Here is a 15,128-nt window from a genome sequence, read left to right on the forward strand (position 1 = left end):
TTGGTAGAACATACTTTTTCTACTTATTACGCAGAATAAAACCATATAGCAATAAATTCATTTACCAAATACTTAGTAACATCCATTGTGTAACTAGGAATCAGACTAGTTGTTGGGGATACAAAGATGATTTTAAAAATGCCCTCTCTCCCTGAAGTGGTCATAGCTTAGGGCTTATAACTAATTAGAATCAACAGATAGTTTGCCACACCATAAAATATTGTTCAGCAATAAGAAGGAATAGACTATTGATACACGCAACAATGGGGATGGATCTCAAGTTTTGCTGAATGAAAAAAGCCAATCCACAAAGTGTACATACTATATGATCCCATTTACGCAACTTACTATTTTGGGGGGGGGGGTTAATGCTAGACCGGAATCTTTTTTTTTTTTTTTAATAATTGAAGTATACCTGACTATGCAACATTCTTGCAATAAAATAACATTAGTATAGAGATGAAGAATGTATTAGTGTTTGCTAGGGGTTAGGGACTTGTGGGGAGGGGAGAGGCAGGAGAGCAGTGGGCAGGACTCTAAAAGGACAACTCAAAAGATGTAGGCAATGAACTGTTCTGGATCCTGACTGTGGCAGTGGCCCCATGAGTCTACACATGATGACACTGCCCAGAACAAAATATACGCACACAAATAAGTGCATGTAGGAAATGTGAATCTAAGGTCGGTGGGTGGTAGCAATGTCCCATTTCCTAGTTATGATATTCTACTAGAATTATACAATATGTTACCATCAGGGGAAACTTATTTCTTACAGCTACATGTGATCTACACTTATCTCAAAAAAATTTTTTTGAATATATATAGCTTGAAAGATTACCTAGAAACCGACAAACAAGTTATGCTGTAAATAATGCACTCAAATGTACAAAAAACCCTACAGTCTAACATCCAAATAAAAGCAAAAAAGAGGAGAGAGCATCAGTTGCTTAGGTGATAAAAGAATTACCATATATCCTGGATTCTAATGTTACTTATTGTTATGATACACCATTAATTTTAATAAACATTTGGGGGGTGGGTGAAGAAAAAGAACACCCCCACATTTGTATAGACTTACTATAAAACATTCCGATACTAAAAACATTAAAATATGCCTTAGCTCTAAGGAAATATAGTAATATTAACTTATAAAATAGGAAAATATATGGTTAAATGAAATTCATTAGTAATTCTTTGTTTGCCACTCTCAACCCAATCTTACAGATGCCCCCTAACTAGACTGACTTGTTTGACCCCCTCGCCCTTCAACTTGCCCTCTGATGATGGTCCTAAAGAGAAGTAAGTGACTGGACACAAAGGTAGGAATAAAGACAAACTTATCTACCTGCCACAATAAAGACACTCACTGTTCCTAAACACCGTGATTGGTGAAATCAAGAATGAAATATGCCAATTCTGAAACCGTCTCATGCTCTTAGATATTACAACTTTTGATCCCCCTGCGTTAATCAGAATTTATTGGGTTTTCAGCATGTTTCGAGACAAACCACTACAAATGTGCGTAAATAGAACAAACAGAACCATGACTATTCTAAGGGCTCTCTGCTCTGAAGTTGAGGACAAAGTTACCTAGTGCACCACAATTTCATGGTTTTCCTCTATGTTTTCAAACTCAATAAATTAAAGTACCACTATCTTGGGACACCTGGCTGGCTCAGTCAGTTAAGCATCTGCCTTTGGCTCAGGTCATAATCCCAGGGTCAGGCTCCCTGCTTAGCGGGGAGTCTGCTTCTCCCTCTCCCTCTGCCCCTTGTGTGCACGCGTGCACACATTCTCTATGCCTCTCTTGCTCATGAATAAATAAAATCTTTAAAAAAAATAAAAATAAAAAATAAAGTACCACTATCTCAAAAGGAAAATAAAAAAAGCATGTTTTCAGATAAAAAAAAAAAACATTTTCAGGATAAAGTACTAGGCTTCCATATTACTTAGGAGCTGAGATAAAAATATAAAAAATGAGAAAAAGACCCTTCTCAACTAACCACCTGAGACTCTTACAAACTAATAGGAAAGCAGACACTTCTCACTAAGAGATGCCTAACTGCTCAGTTATGAAGCACAGTTGACCATAGAGTATTGCAGAAACCCTCAAAACTGTAACAGCGATGAACTTGAATGCAAGGTTGTCAAATCATTGTCAATTCCTAAATCTAGAGCTAAATTACACAACAATTAGTTCTGAAAACGGATCTGAGAGAGGAATGTACAGAAAGCCTGTTGGCACAAACTACCTGCTTGCCTGGCACCTGCATGTTGGTCTTTCTGTTTACTGGGCTGCAGGTCCATATCTTCATCATCTTCGTAACTCCTCTTGTGACGACTGGGAGTGTAGGACGTTGAAGGACTAACTCGAGCTTGGTTTGCATTAACATAGGCGTTAAATGAAAAGTTAAGGAAAATCTGCCATGACTTGAGGAATATACTAATTACAGGGCTAATAAAAGACTATTATTAATAAAAGATAAAAGATTCTAATAAAAAAGGCAATTTGGTTAAAATTAAAACATCCTTTTAAAAGACTGGACTTCCAGTTTTGATCATGAGAGTAGCAGCTTAACCTCATGCCCCCTACCTGTGCTATAAAGAAATTGTACAACTGGACAAAAGACTTAAGCAACTGTTTTCAGTCACTGAACACCGTAAGGGAACATAAGGTTATAATCCTTGAATAAGGAAACACACCGGTAAACTCCACAATCTTCCCAGTTTTCTCTTGGGAACATTTCCTAAACTGCAACAAAGAGAAGTGAAGGCCCTGCCCTTGCTGGGTAGAGAAACCGACCGCACAGTTCAGGGCTACTGAGCAACTGGAAGTTGCAAGACAGTAACAGAGAGGCAAGAGTTGCAGATAAAGACCCAGAAACCTGTGCAGGTTCCATCTGGGTCTCTGGCTGAACATAAAACCATGGATGTACAAGTCCTTGAGGGCTAGCAGGGACCAGCTGCTAGTTGGCTGGGAGTTAAGTGGAGATTCTGGATTTGTACAATACTGGAACTGGACCCTCATGAACATCTTGGGCACTTAGGTGTGACCCAGAAATAGCATATCTCATGAGTAAGGACTACGTCCTACAGACCAAGGGCTATTCCATACCCACCTTAAATCCCAAAATCAAGCCATGACGTCAAAGTGATCCACTCAAATCACCTGCCTGTCGGAACAAAATGCCACATTCTTGGAAGACAAAACCAAACTCTACAATGCTGTACATCAGCATACAGGAACACATTACTAGTTATATATGAAGAGGCAAGAAAATATGACTTACAATCAGGATTAAAAATAATCAATAAAAACAAACACAGAGATGACTCTGATATTGGTATTAGCAGACAAGGACACTAAAAAGACAATCTAAAATTCACCATTTTTTTTATATATAGCCTTTATTACGTTGAGGTATGTTCCCTCTAAACCTTAAAATTTACAATTTTAAAAGTCAAGATAGACAAGGTGCACCTGGGGTGGCTCAGTTGGTTAAGCATCTGCCTTTGGCTCAGGTCATGATCCCAGGGTCTGGGATGGAGTCCCCCATCACGCTCCCTGCTCAGCAGGGAGTCTGCTTCTCCCTCTCCCTCTGCCCCTCCCCAATGCTCGTCGTGCTCGCTCTCTCTCTCAAATAAACAGTTAAAATCTTAAAAACAGATAAGAGGAGTCAAAGATGAGGAATGTTAGCAGGGAAATGGGAACAATGAAAAAGAACCAAATGAAAAATCAAAAACTGAAAAATAAGATATCTGAAATGAAAAACAAAACCAAAAAAACCCCAGAATCTCAGTCACCTGGAGGACAGTAACATCTAATGATTATGTGACTGAATCCCCAGAAAATGAGACAATGACAAGAGACTGGGACAGAAAAACATTTGAAGAAATAAAGCTGAAACCTGAAAAATACCAGGCCACAGATCCAAAACTTCAAAAATACCCAAGCAAGATAAACACAAAAATACCCACACCCAGCCACATCACAGTCAAACTGCTGAAAACCACAGAGAGAAAGAGAACATCAGAAGCAGCCGGAGAAAAATCAAAGGTGTTAAACACAAGGATACAGTAAAATGATGGCTACCGTTTCATCAAAAAGCAATGGGGGCCAGGGGCACCTAGGTGGCACAACTAGTTGAGCATCTGATTCTCAATTTCGGCTCAGATCATTATCTCAGGGTCGGGGACTGCAAACAGGAGGGGCGCCTGGGTGGTTCAGTCGTTAAGTGTCTGCCTTCCGCTTGGGTCATGATCCCAGGGTCCTGGGATCGAGCCCTGCCTCGGGCTCCCTGCTTGGCGGGGAGCCTGCTTCTCCCTCTCCCACTCCCCCTGCTTGTGTTACCTCTCTTGCTGTCTCTCTGTCAAATAAATAAATTCTTAAAAAAAAATAAAGCAAACAGGATAATATATTGTGGGCTCTCCAGTTTAAGTACAAATGAAGTGTATGACAACGACAGCACAAAGAATGAGGAGGATGAATGGAAGTAAACTGTTGTAAAGATAAAGGAACAAAGAAGAAATCACAAGGAAAATTAGAAAATATTTTGAGTTGAATGATGGTGAAAACAAGTCAAAGTCTGTGGAATGCAATCAAAGCAGTGATTAGAAAGAAATGTATAGCCTTCAATGATAATACAAGAAAGGGAAGATTTGAAATTAATGATCTGAGCATCCACTTTGAGAAGCCAGAGAAAAACTGAAGCCAAACTAGCATAAAAAAATAAGAGCAAAAGTCAATGATAGAAAACAGAAAATTAAACAGTTGGTTCTTCGACAAACAACCACCAACACTGATCAAGAATAAAAGAAAAATTAATTAACATTACTGGAAATGAAAAGAGATTACTGCTAGATATCCCCCAGACATGAAAAGGAAAACAAGGAAATATTATGAAAAGCTTTGTTACTGACATAAATTCAGTAACTGAGACTAAATGATTTTGAAACAATTCCTTGAAAGATACAACTTATCACAACTGATGCACAGAAAAAACTGTTAAAATACCTAGCTGAAAATCTTCTCACAAAATGCCAGCCCCCACACTGGAAACCCAAATGCTCATCAAGTGGAAAAGATATAAACAAATAAAATCAGCAATAAAAAGGAACGAGCAACTCACACACACACACACACACACACACACACACACAAGAATGAATCTCAAATGTGTTATGGAGAACAAATATCAGACACAAAAGACTCTGTATGATTCCATTTTTTGGCACACAGAAAAGGTAAAATGAAGCTACAGTGAAAGAAATCAGGACAGTGGTTACAAAAGGAGAGTGAGGTGCCTGGAAAAAGACACAAGGAAACTTTCTGGCACAAGTTCTTTACTTTTACGGGTGTAAATTAAATGGGTGTGCACTTGTCCGCTGAAGTGCACCCTTAAAATCTATGCATCTCAGGTATGTGTGAACTATGCCTAAAAGGATACCAAGATGTTTCAACATCTCTCAAAAGAGCCAACATGTTGTTTTCCCTTAAGAAATGCAGAATTAGTTCTAATTTGAAACTATGTTTTTATTTAATTATGGTGCTCTTTTTTTTAGTACCTTTAAATCCACCTCAATCTTTTTAACAGTATTTCACTATAGGAATGTACCACAATTTTATCATTTCTCAACGATGCATACTTGGGTTGTTTTATAACCTTTCTTGTTTAGGACAAACCAAAAACACTTCATTAAAATAAAGCCAACCTCTGTAAATGAAGAACAATTTTTTTCCAGCTAACTTCATTGGTGTAAAAAGACTCTTTTTTTTTTTTTTTTAAAGATTTTATTTATTTATTTGAGACAGAGAGAATGAGAGAGAGCGAGTACATGAGAGGGGGGAGGGTCAGAGGGAGAAGCAGGCTCCCTGCCGAGCAGGGAGCCCGATGCGGGACTCGATCCAGGGACTCCAGGATCATGACCTGAGCCGAAGGCAGTCGCTTAACCAACTGAGCCACCCAGGCGCCCCAAAAGACTAAGTTTCTAAAAACTCGAAATTTAATTGTGGTTTCTTCAATTAAGAAAATAATCAGGGGGCGCCTGGGTGGCTCAGATGGTTAGGTGTCTGCCTTCGGCTCAGGTCATGATCCCAGGGTCCTGGGATCGAGTCCCACATCGGGCTCCCTGCTCCTTGGGAGCCTGCTTCTCCCTCTGCCTCTCTCTCTCTCTGTGTCTCTTATGAATAAATAAATAAAATCTTAAAAAAAAAAAAGAAAATAATTAGGAACCACTCAACACAGAAGAAACTTCAGATAAAGGATATTTCTTTTACCCATGTAGATTCCCCAGGCACTGGGACACAATAGAAAGTCTGTCTTTCCAAAGTGGTAGTTCGTGGGGAGTTTAAATCAACTTCTTGTTGAGGCTGTGATATATACAAAAAGTATATTTAAAATTTTATTAAGAAAAACAAAAATTTTAATTAGCAAACCACATATTCATGTTATTTACAAAACTATAGTAAATATTTCACGTTAAGAATTAACAAGCAAATACCAAATCCAAACTCATTTTTTAAAAAGGAAAATGGACATAAAATCATTTCACATGCAACCATCAATATACTACTTTCCCTCAAGTCTATAATACACAGCACCCTGTTACAAAATTAAATATTTTAATAAACAGTATACTTTATTAATTTTTTTCAAAGACAAAGCACTATCTCTTTCATAGACCACATCAGTATCAGCCTATAAAACAGGAACTTAATGAAATATTTATTAGCAGTAACTCTGAAAGGAAATTTGAGTCAGATATTATTCCCTAGAAAAGGAATGTTCCCCATTTCAAATATACTGAGAAAATCCTAAGAGGTAGAAAGAACCCAAGATGTAATATTAAAATATTACTTTAATAAGCATATACTACTTTTAGTACATACATTACAAAAAAAATCTCTTAAAAGTAAAATAAAATGTATATTCCATCTTGTGGGTTGGGGGGGCGGGGGGGAAGAGCCAAGAGACATCAAGTCTCAGCCTGAGCTAATATATACACAAACAGGGCTTTCTATGTGTTTCTTTCTTTCTTTCCAGGCCCAAAGTTTTCCTGGTTTGGTGCTTTTACTTACAATCTTTAGCAACACAATATGAACTCTTGGACTTCAGCAGTGTCACACATGGACAGACTCACCTATTTTCCTATTTCCAGATGCTGAGATTACTAGCCTATGGTGATACTACATTACTGTGTATTGATAGATTAGGCTAATATGACTTAGGGCTCCTCAAACAATGGACACAGTATTTATAAAGTTGACTCATTAGACTTGGCACCACATTTTACTTTGTAGAAACACTCTCAAAGAAAAAAGACATTGGGAGACCTCAAGTTCATTATGTGTTAAGATAAGCAAATCCATCTTTCACAAGTCCCCCTAAATAATTACAGGAACTTATATTTTTGTTTAATATAATCTTCGCAGCAACTTTCCAAATTAGGGCTGTTTTTCTGTCCAGATTGGCCCTGAATTAGAACACTTTATTCAATCAGGCACAGCTTCTATTGTGAATTAAGGTGTGGTATTAGGGCTTATAAATCAATCTCTTGAGGTTTGGGTAAGCGGGAGTCAGACTCCCAGAACGTAAAAAGCCCCAGATAATCTGATTAAACTAAGACTCTGGATCACCAAAGCAGAGAACCAGACCCAGAAGGAAGGTAACTCAAACTAAGGTGCCACCTTTAAACACCTGCCTGATCAATCCCCACCTGTGATACTTGTTTTTCCCCCCAACAATTGACAATTACCATCAGTTTCAGTAGAACCACAGGAAAAACCAATTTTAAAAAATGTAGATATACTGTAGTTCCTCTATAACTGCTTTTCTAGTAAGTTTCTACCTCAAGACTATCCCTTTCACAACCATAACTATATCTAGTGTCCTCTGCCTTCTTGCCTCTCCCATTACTGATACGTAAGTTTCCATTACCTCTCTTTATCAAAGAAAGTTTAAATTTATTAAAAACTTTTTTCCTCCTAGGAAAAGGCGGCAGGATTTAATGAAATTTAATTAAGCAAGTGTTAAGCCCTAAGTTAATCTTCCACTTTTACTTTAAAAGAATTTATCATAACCTCTAATTTTGAAAGCAAGTATAGAGACACAAGGAAAAGGAATTAGTTCTGTATTTTACAATACTCCACCTTCTAAGAGATTTTTAAAAGATCGAAAACATACCAGAGAAACTTAAATAAAAGGTAAATAAAACATTTCACATGACTTCTTAGAACTTTACACACAAAATACACTTAAGATCAACCAAAAGAAAATTCACTGCTTAAGAAGAAATTCTTATTAAAATATTTTATATGTCTTAAGGATACATACCCCACACTCTGCTACATCTCTGTATTTTCCAAAATGAAGGACCTATGATCCAAAACAAAGGATAACAGCATCATATATCTGAATCAAAACCACCTTAAACAACACAAGGATAAAATTAATACCAATATTTATAAACAGAAAGTTTCATGAAGAAAAGCAATACATACACGTGCTTTTGTGTTTCGGTTAACCGTTTCATAAACTCCCATGTAAAACTCAGGGTCAAACATATCCTGAATCATGCAACGAAACTTCACAAAACTGTTAGGTTTCAAATAATGAAGGGGAACTTCATTCAGTGATGGTACCTCAAAGGAAAACAAGTCAATAAAACACTCTTATCTGTAAAACGTGAAGCACATATACAGAGACTGTATATCCAGAACCACCCCCCACACACACACATACACACACCAAGCCCCATTAGGAAGCCAGTGATCTCAACAGTCAACACAACAAAAGTGCTAAGCACAAAAGTATTTTTTATGTTCTTCCAAGTTTGTATCATGACATCTGACTCTAATGTAAAAGGATGCTCTTCCTTAAGAATACTTCTCAAGTAGCAGAAAGTCATTTGCTTTGTTGAGCTCTTCTCTTAAAACTAGTACATGCCAATTCTCCTTAAATGAAGGGAATAGAACAAAGATATCTGGGACTCTCACAACTTCTGATTTTGGGGGGGGGGGTCTTAGAAAGTAACATGGTCAATTACTGCCACCTAGAGGCACCAACAAGAAGCACTGAATTGCTTGAATTTAAATTTCAGTCGGAAGAGGGCAAAATCTTTCAATACATATGCACTTAAAGCAGAAGACAGTACACATTAACGTATATAGTTTTAAATTTTAGTGCTCGCTTCAGAAGCACATATACTAAAATTTTATGTGGATTACGACTCTACTGCGAGAAACTGAAAGTCGGCCCAACCCTCTCCCCTGCAAACAGCAATAAACTTACCCATTTAGGAGCGTTATTTTCCTTCAGCTTTTCCTTAAAATATTCAATTACTTTCTTCTCCCAGTCAGAATTAACTCCATTTTGGGCTGAAAGAAAAATATACTTTTCAGAGCTAAAGGGACACGGCCTAACAACAGACTAGGGTCAGGTGACATTCTAGAGGCACGCCGCCGCACTGGGCCCTCAGGAAGCCGCCCTGCTAAGAGGGATGCGTATTACGATGCAGGGCAGCGCTGCCCTCGTGCAGGCTCTCAGAAGCCAGCAAACCTAGTTGAGAATACCCACAGAATGAGATATGAAGCCACTTGGACAAAGCGCAATGCTCTTTGAAAACATTTTTATACAGATTTTTTTTTTCTTTATAACTACCCTGAAATGAAAAGGTGCTCTAAAAAAATTTTTTTTCAATTTGGGAATAATTTCAAACTTTCAAAAAAATCAAATGAATAGTACAAAGAATACCTGTATCTTTGCTCCATGTGCTTTATCTAGTCCCTCATATATACATTTTCCTGACCCATTTGAGATTGTTACACACATCATATACTTTTGCCTTTAAGTATTTCAATGCCTGTTTCCTAAGAACAAAGAGGTTATCTTACATAACAGTACTGTAACCAAGCTCAGGAAATTCAAAACTGATACCATACTTTTTATCTAACCTATCACCATATTCCACCACTATCCCTGACTGCACTTCTTCCTCTTTAGTACAGGAACCAGTCTGGGATCACACATTGCTCTTAGCTATCATGTCTCTTTAACCTCCTTTAATCTGGAACAGTCCCTCAATCTTTATCTGTTTTATGACATATTTAAGAGGAAAACAAAACCTGTAAAAAACAAATATGAGGAATGCTCCTCACTTTGGGTTTGTCTGATGTTCACTTATGATTAGACTGCAGTTGTGCACTATCAGTCAGGCTGTTCCCTTAGTGATGCTGTGTCCTTGTAATGGTACCATCTAGAGACACCATGTCCACCTTCTCCTCACTATGATGTTCACTTTTTTTTTTAAAGAATTTTATTTATTTATTTGACAGAGAGAGCGAGACAGCGAGAGAGGGAACACAAGCAGGAGGAGTGGGAGAGGGAGAAGCAGGCTTCCCGCGGAGCAGGGAGCCCAATGCGGGGCTCCATCCCAGGACCCTGGGACCATGACCTGAGCTGAAGGCAGACGCTTAATGACTGAGCCACCCAGGCACCCCTGATGATGTTCACTTTAATCACCCAGTCAAAATGATAGCCAGTCTCTCGACAGTACAGTTACTTTTTCCCCCTTTGCAACTATTAAGTAATCTGAAGACACTTCAAGACATGCAAAAATTTTTATGGATCTTGCCCCAATCCTCAGATTTAGAATCCATTGACAACTCTTACAATGATAACTGCAAAATGATGAGAGAGGTGTTTTTAATGTCATGTTAAAGATAAGAAAACTGGGGCACCTGGCTGGCTCAGCTGGTAGAGCATATGACTCTTAATCTCAGGGCTGTAAATTCAAGCTGCACGTTGGGTGGATAGATTACTTAAAAATAAAACCTTAAAAAAAAAAGGTAAGAAAACCAAGGCTTTGGGGAAAAAAATTATGGGAATTGGCCAAGACCAAAGTAAATTACTGCCAGAATTAGGAATACCTATTTTGGGAGAACCAGCAAACCACATCGCTAGCCAATACTTCCACCATTCATATTCATCACTAGGTGCTACGTAGATGTGAAGTAAAGCAATTGTCTCTATTTGTTACAGAGCTGATTGTTAGAAATACTCATAAAATCCCACTAACACCATGCTTATTAGCAGGGCTTCCAAACACTTTTACATAATTGAGCAAGGTCTAGTTCTGAAAATGGAGGAGGGAAATAAACTCCTCAGGTGATTCTGATGTGGAATGAGGGTTAAATTCACCAGTAAACTGGTCCTCAAAGTGTGTTTCCTTGACCACCAGCATTAGAATCACCTGAGTAGGTGTTAAAATGCAAATTTTTCAGCCCATCACAGACATAGCGAATCAGATTTTCTGGAGGTGAGGCCTAGCAATTCATGTTTTAAAATGCCTAGTAAGTGGCTTTGCAGTGCCAGTCCCTTTCCGCTGGCCGTCCCCTCCCCTGGGAGCAGCCATGGCACCTAGCCAGAATGGCATGACCCCGAAGCCCCACTTGCACAAGGACTGGCAACGGTGCATGGCCCCATAGTTCAACCAGCCAGCACGGAAGATCCACAGATCCACCTGGGCCCTGTCTGGACCCCGGGGCACAGTGAGGTGCCCCACCGTGAGGCATTACACCGAAGTGCAAGCTGGCAGGGGCTTCAGCTCAAAAGAGTTATGAGTGACTGGCGTCCACAAGAAGGTGGCACAGACCACCGCGATCTCAGTGGATCCAAGAAGGCGGAACAAGTCCGCAGAGTTCCTGCAGGCTCGCACGCAGCGCTACAGAGTACTACCCCAAGCCCATCCTCTTCCCAGGAAGCCCCTGGCCCCCAAGAAGGGAGACAGCTCTGCTGAAGACCTCAAACTGGCTACCCAGCTGACAGGACCAGTCACGCCCACATGGAATGTCCACGAGAAGGAGAAAGCTGGAGTCACAATGGAGGAGGAGGACTGCAAGCGTTTGGCCAGTGTTCACATGGCCCGTGCCCATGCTCAGCTCTGGTGCCCGGGCAAGCAAAAAGGGCCAAGGAAGCCGCAGAACAGGATGCTGAGAAGAAAAAATAAAGTGCCACTGGCAAATTGTGATAAAAATAGTATAAAGACATAAAATGCCCTCAAGTGATTCTGACGCACATTAAAGTTTGAGAACCACTATTATACTAGATGAGTGCCAATAAATGATTACTGAATTAGATCAAAAGAAAAAAAGAATGGGTGTTTTTGCTTCCACTGAAAATGGGTATTAAAGAAAAGGCTGATACACAGTCACAACAGCACATCAACACTGCTATTGTGACTGCATCTGTGTAAGGAACATGAACACGCTTGGGGGTGCTGGTGGGTTGGCTGGCCGGCTCAGCTGGTGGGGCATGCGACTTTGATCTCAGGGTGGTGAGTTCAAACCCCACACTGGGTGCAGAGAAAGAAAGAAAAGAAGGAGGAAAGGGAAAGGAAAGGGAGGGAAGGGGAGGGAAAGGGAAAAGAAAAGGAAAGGAAAAGGAAAGAAAGAAAAGTAAAAACAAACAAACAAACATGATCATGCCACCTAACAGCTGCTGAAGCTCCATTAGAGAGTGACTGGGAGGCAGTAAGGTACGTGTATACAGACAGGATTTTCCTAAGGCCATCTTACAAATATCTGGTACTGCTAGACAATTAAAGGATTCAACAGATAATAATAAAAAAAAAAAAAAACAAGCATGCAATAACTGTCCATTATTTATTAAGCCTACAGTGTGTCCGGCACTCCACTAGGTTCAGTAAGGTTATCAAGAGCTGAAGAACTTAAAGCAAAGAAAAGTGGTGAACAGAGAGTAACAGCCAAAAGCAAAGAAGAGAAACGAATGCAGGTCAAATAATCTCAGAGAGGGCTTCTGATGGAGGTGGTACTTCAGCCGGGCCTTGAAAGGGCGGCAGACTTGAAACATGCTGAGGTATAAGGAATTAGCGTATTCCAGACATAAATCAAGGACAAGGATGGCACTACCAGATATTCAAGTACACAGAACACTCAGTGCCGGAAGCTGCATGTGGCCCCTAGGACTAAGTTCTGTCTTGAAATTAAGCCATTCCAGAGAAAAACAGAGAAGCAGATTCCTGTAGACATGGTTTAATTATTTGGCTTAATTGAGAGCCTGACCTAACCCACTCATGCATTCGATTACCTAAGATAATGTATTCATCATTTTGAGTTTAAGTAGGACCAAGTTGGGTCACTTGCAACCAAGAATCCTGCTTATTAGCACACATATATCACTTTATCACATTTGCTATGAATTCTTGGCCATCTGAATTTGAGCACCACTGCTCTCAATCTTGATCTAGTTTAAGAGTCAAGGGAACTGAGGAAGAAAAAAATACACAGGCTCTCACCAACAGTGTATAAGCTTCTAGTTGGTTCTACCTCACCAGTACTTGATCTTGTCAATCTTTTTAATCCTAGTCATTCTGCTGGATACATACTGGCATGTCACTGTGGTCTTAATATGCATTTCCCTAATGACACTGTACACCTTTCATGTTTATTGACCATTTCAATAAATTCTTTTGTGAAGTGCTTATTCACAATTTTGCCCATTTTTTAAAAACGGGTTTGTTGTGGCATCAATGATTACACTAATTTTTTGTATATTCTAGACATAAGTCTTAAGTCAGATATATATGTAGGGCACATTATTTTCTGCTAATCTGTATTTTTAGTACTTTCATTTTGATGAAGTCCAATTTGCCAAGTTTTTCTTTCAGTTACAGACCCCAAGGTCATGAAGATATTCTCCTAGGTTTTTTATTTTCCACATTTAGGTCTGTAACTGACACCAAATTAATCTTTTTGTTTATATTGTGACATAGGGGTCAAGGCTCATTTTTTTCCAAAAAGATCCACTTGTTCCAGAATTAAAAGGCTTTCTTTCTAGCATTGAATTGCTTTGGCACTTGTGTCAAAAAAATCAACTCACTGTACTTACGTTAGCCTATTTCTACATTCTCTATGATGTTACACTGATCTATTTGTCTATCTTATGCCGTCTTAATACTACAGTCATACTGTCTTAACCACTATGGCTTGATCTTAAGTCTTAAAATCAAGTACTTATGTATTTCAAGTTTGTCTTGATTATCTTAACAAAACTAAGTCTTCTATTCTGTGAATTCTCCCATGGGAGAGAGAATAAAGGGACCTACACACGGATTCCTCCAGACTCCATCTGTCTCTTCTTCCCTTATGATCCAGCTGTGTCTTTACTATGCTGCTGTTATAAATCTTAGCCTTGAATACAAATATATACGGAGTCACAGTAAGTCCTTTAGTGAATCTCTAAAGATAGAAGTGATCCTGGGAATCCCAACACACGAGTATATTAATGGTTCGTTTCGTTTAATTGCTGAATAGTATTCCATGGTATAGCTGAATGACAATCTGTTTCTCCATTTAGTCGTTGAAGGACATTTGAATTGTCTCCAGGTTTAACAACTATGAACAAAACAAATAGAAACATTTGTGTACAGGTTTTTGTGAGAACATAAGCTTTCATTTCTCTAGGTAAAAGCCTAGGAATGGGACACTTGGGCATATGATAAATGAATGATTTAATTTTTAAGATTCTGCTTTCCAGATTCTGTTTTCCAGAATGGCTGTACCATTTTGCATTCTCACCAGCAACATACTAGACATCCAGCTGTTTTTATCCTTGCCAGAATTTGGTACTGTCAGTGTTTTCCAATTTTAGCTGTTCTAATAGGTGTGTAATATCTCATCATGGTTCAAATTTGCATTTCCCTAGTGGCTAATGATGCTGAATTAGGTAAGCATCTATTTAATGTTGGCTCTTTTTGCAACTGGGTTAATTACCATCTGCTTTCTTTATATATTCTGGATACAAGTCTTCTCAATTACATTCTTCTAGTCAACAGCTTATCTTTCCATTCTCCTAAAAGTAGTTTTTGCAGAACGAAAGTTTTTAGTTTTGATGATTATCGAAGTTTTGTTTTATGCATGTCTAAAAACTCATTGCCAAACCCTGAGTGACAAAGATCTTCTGTTTACTTCTATAACTTTTATGTTTATAGTCTTAGGTTTTATACTTAGATCTGTGACCCATGTTGAGTTAATTTTTGTATAAGGCATGAGATTTTGGGTTAAAGTCCATATTTTTGCAAATAAGTATCTAATCGTTCCAATATCTTTG

General features: G+C 38.7%; 1 protein-coding gene and 1 pseudogene across 5 annotated transcripts in view; one reads left to right on the forward strand and one right to left on the reverse strand.

The window, feature by feature from the left end:
* MCMBP (minichromosome maintenance complex binding protein) overlaps positions 1 to 15,128 on the reverse strand; it is a 50,184-nt gene that overhangs the window by 22,826 nt on the left and 12,230 nt on the right. For all 5 annotated transcript variants that reach the window (XM_045878982.3, XM_064595337.1, XM_064595338.1 and 2 more), the window contains exons 2-6: positions 9,291 to 9,376; positions 8,501 to 8,641; positions 8,334 to 8,375; positions 6,269 to 6,370; positions 2,253 to 2,397 (exon numbers count right to left, since the gene is read on the reverse strand). In XM_045878982.3, coding sequence (XP_045734938.1) covers positions 2,253 to 2,397; positions 6,269 to 6,370; positions 8,334 to 8,375; positions 8,501 to 8,641; positions 9,291 to 9,376 — 516 coding nt within the window. The remainder of the gene's footprint in view (positions 1 to 2,252; positions 2,398 to 6,268; positions 6,371 to 8,333; positions 8,376 to 8,500; positions 8,642 to 9,290; positions 9,377 to 15,128) is intronic.
* Positions 11,411 to 12,173, forward strand: LOC123846913 (large ribosomal subunit protein eL13-like; annotated as a pseudogene).

Source organism: Mirounga angustirostris, unplaced genomic scaffold, assembly GCF_029215605.1.
Source record: "Mirounga angustirostris isolate CCGP_5_RB_7025 unplaced genomic scaffold, mMirAng1.0.hap1 SCAF_6, whole genome shotgun sequence".
Classification (NCBI taxonomy): Eukaryota; Metazoa; Chordata; class Mammalia; order Carnivora; family Phocidae; genus Mirounga; species Mirounga angustirostris.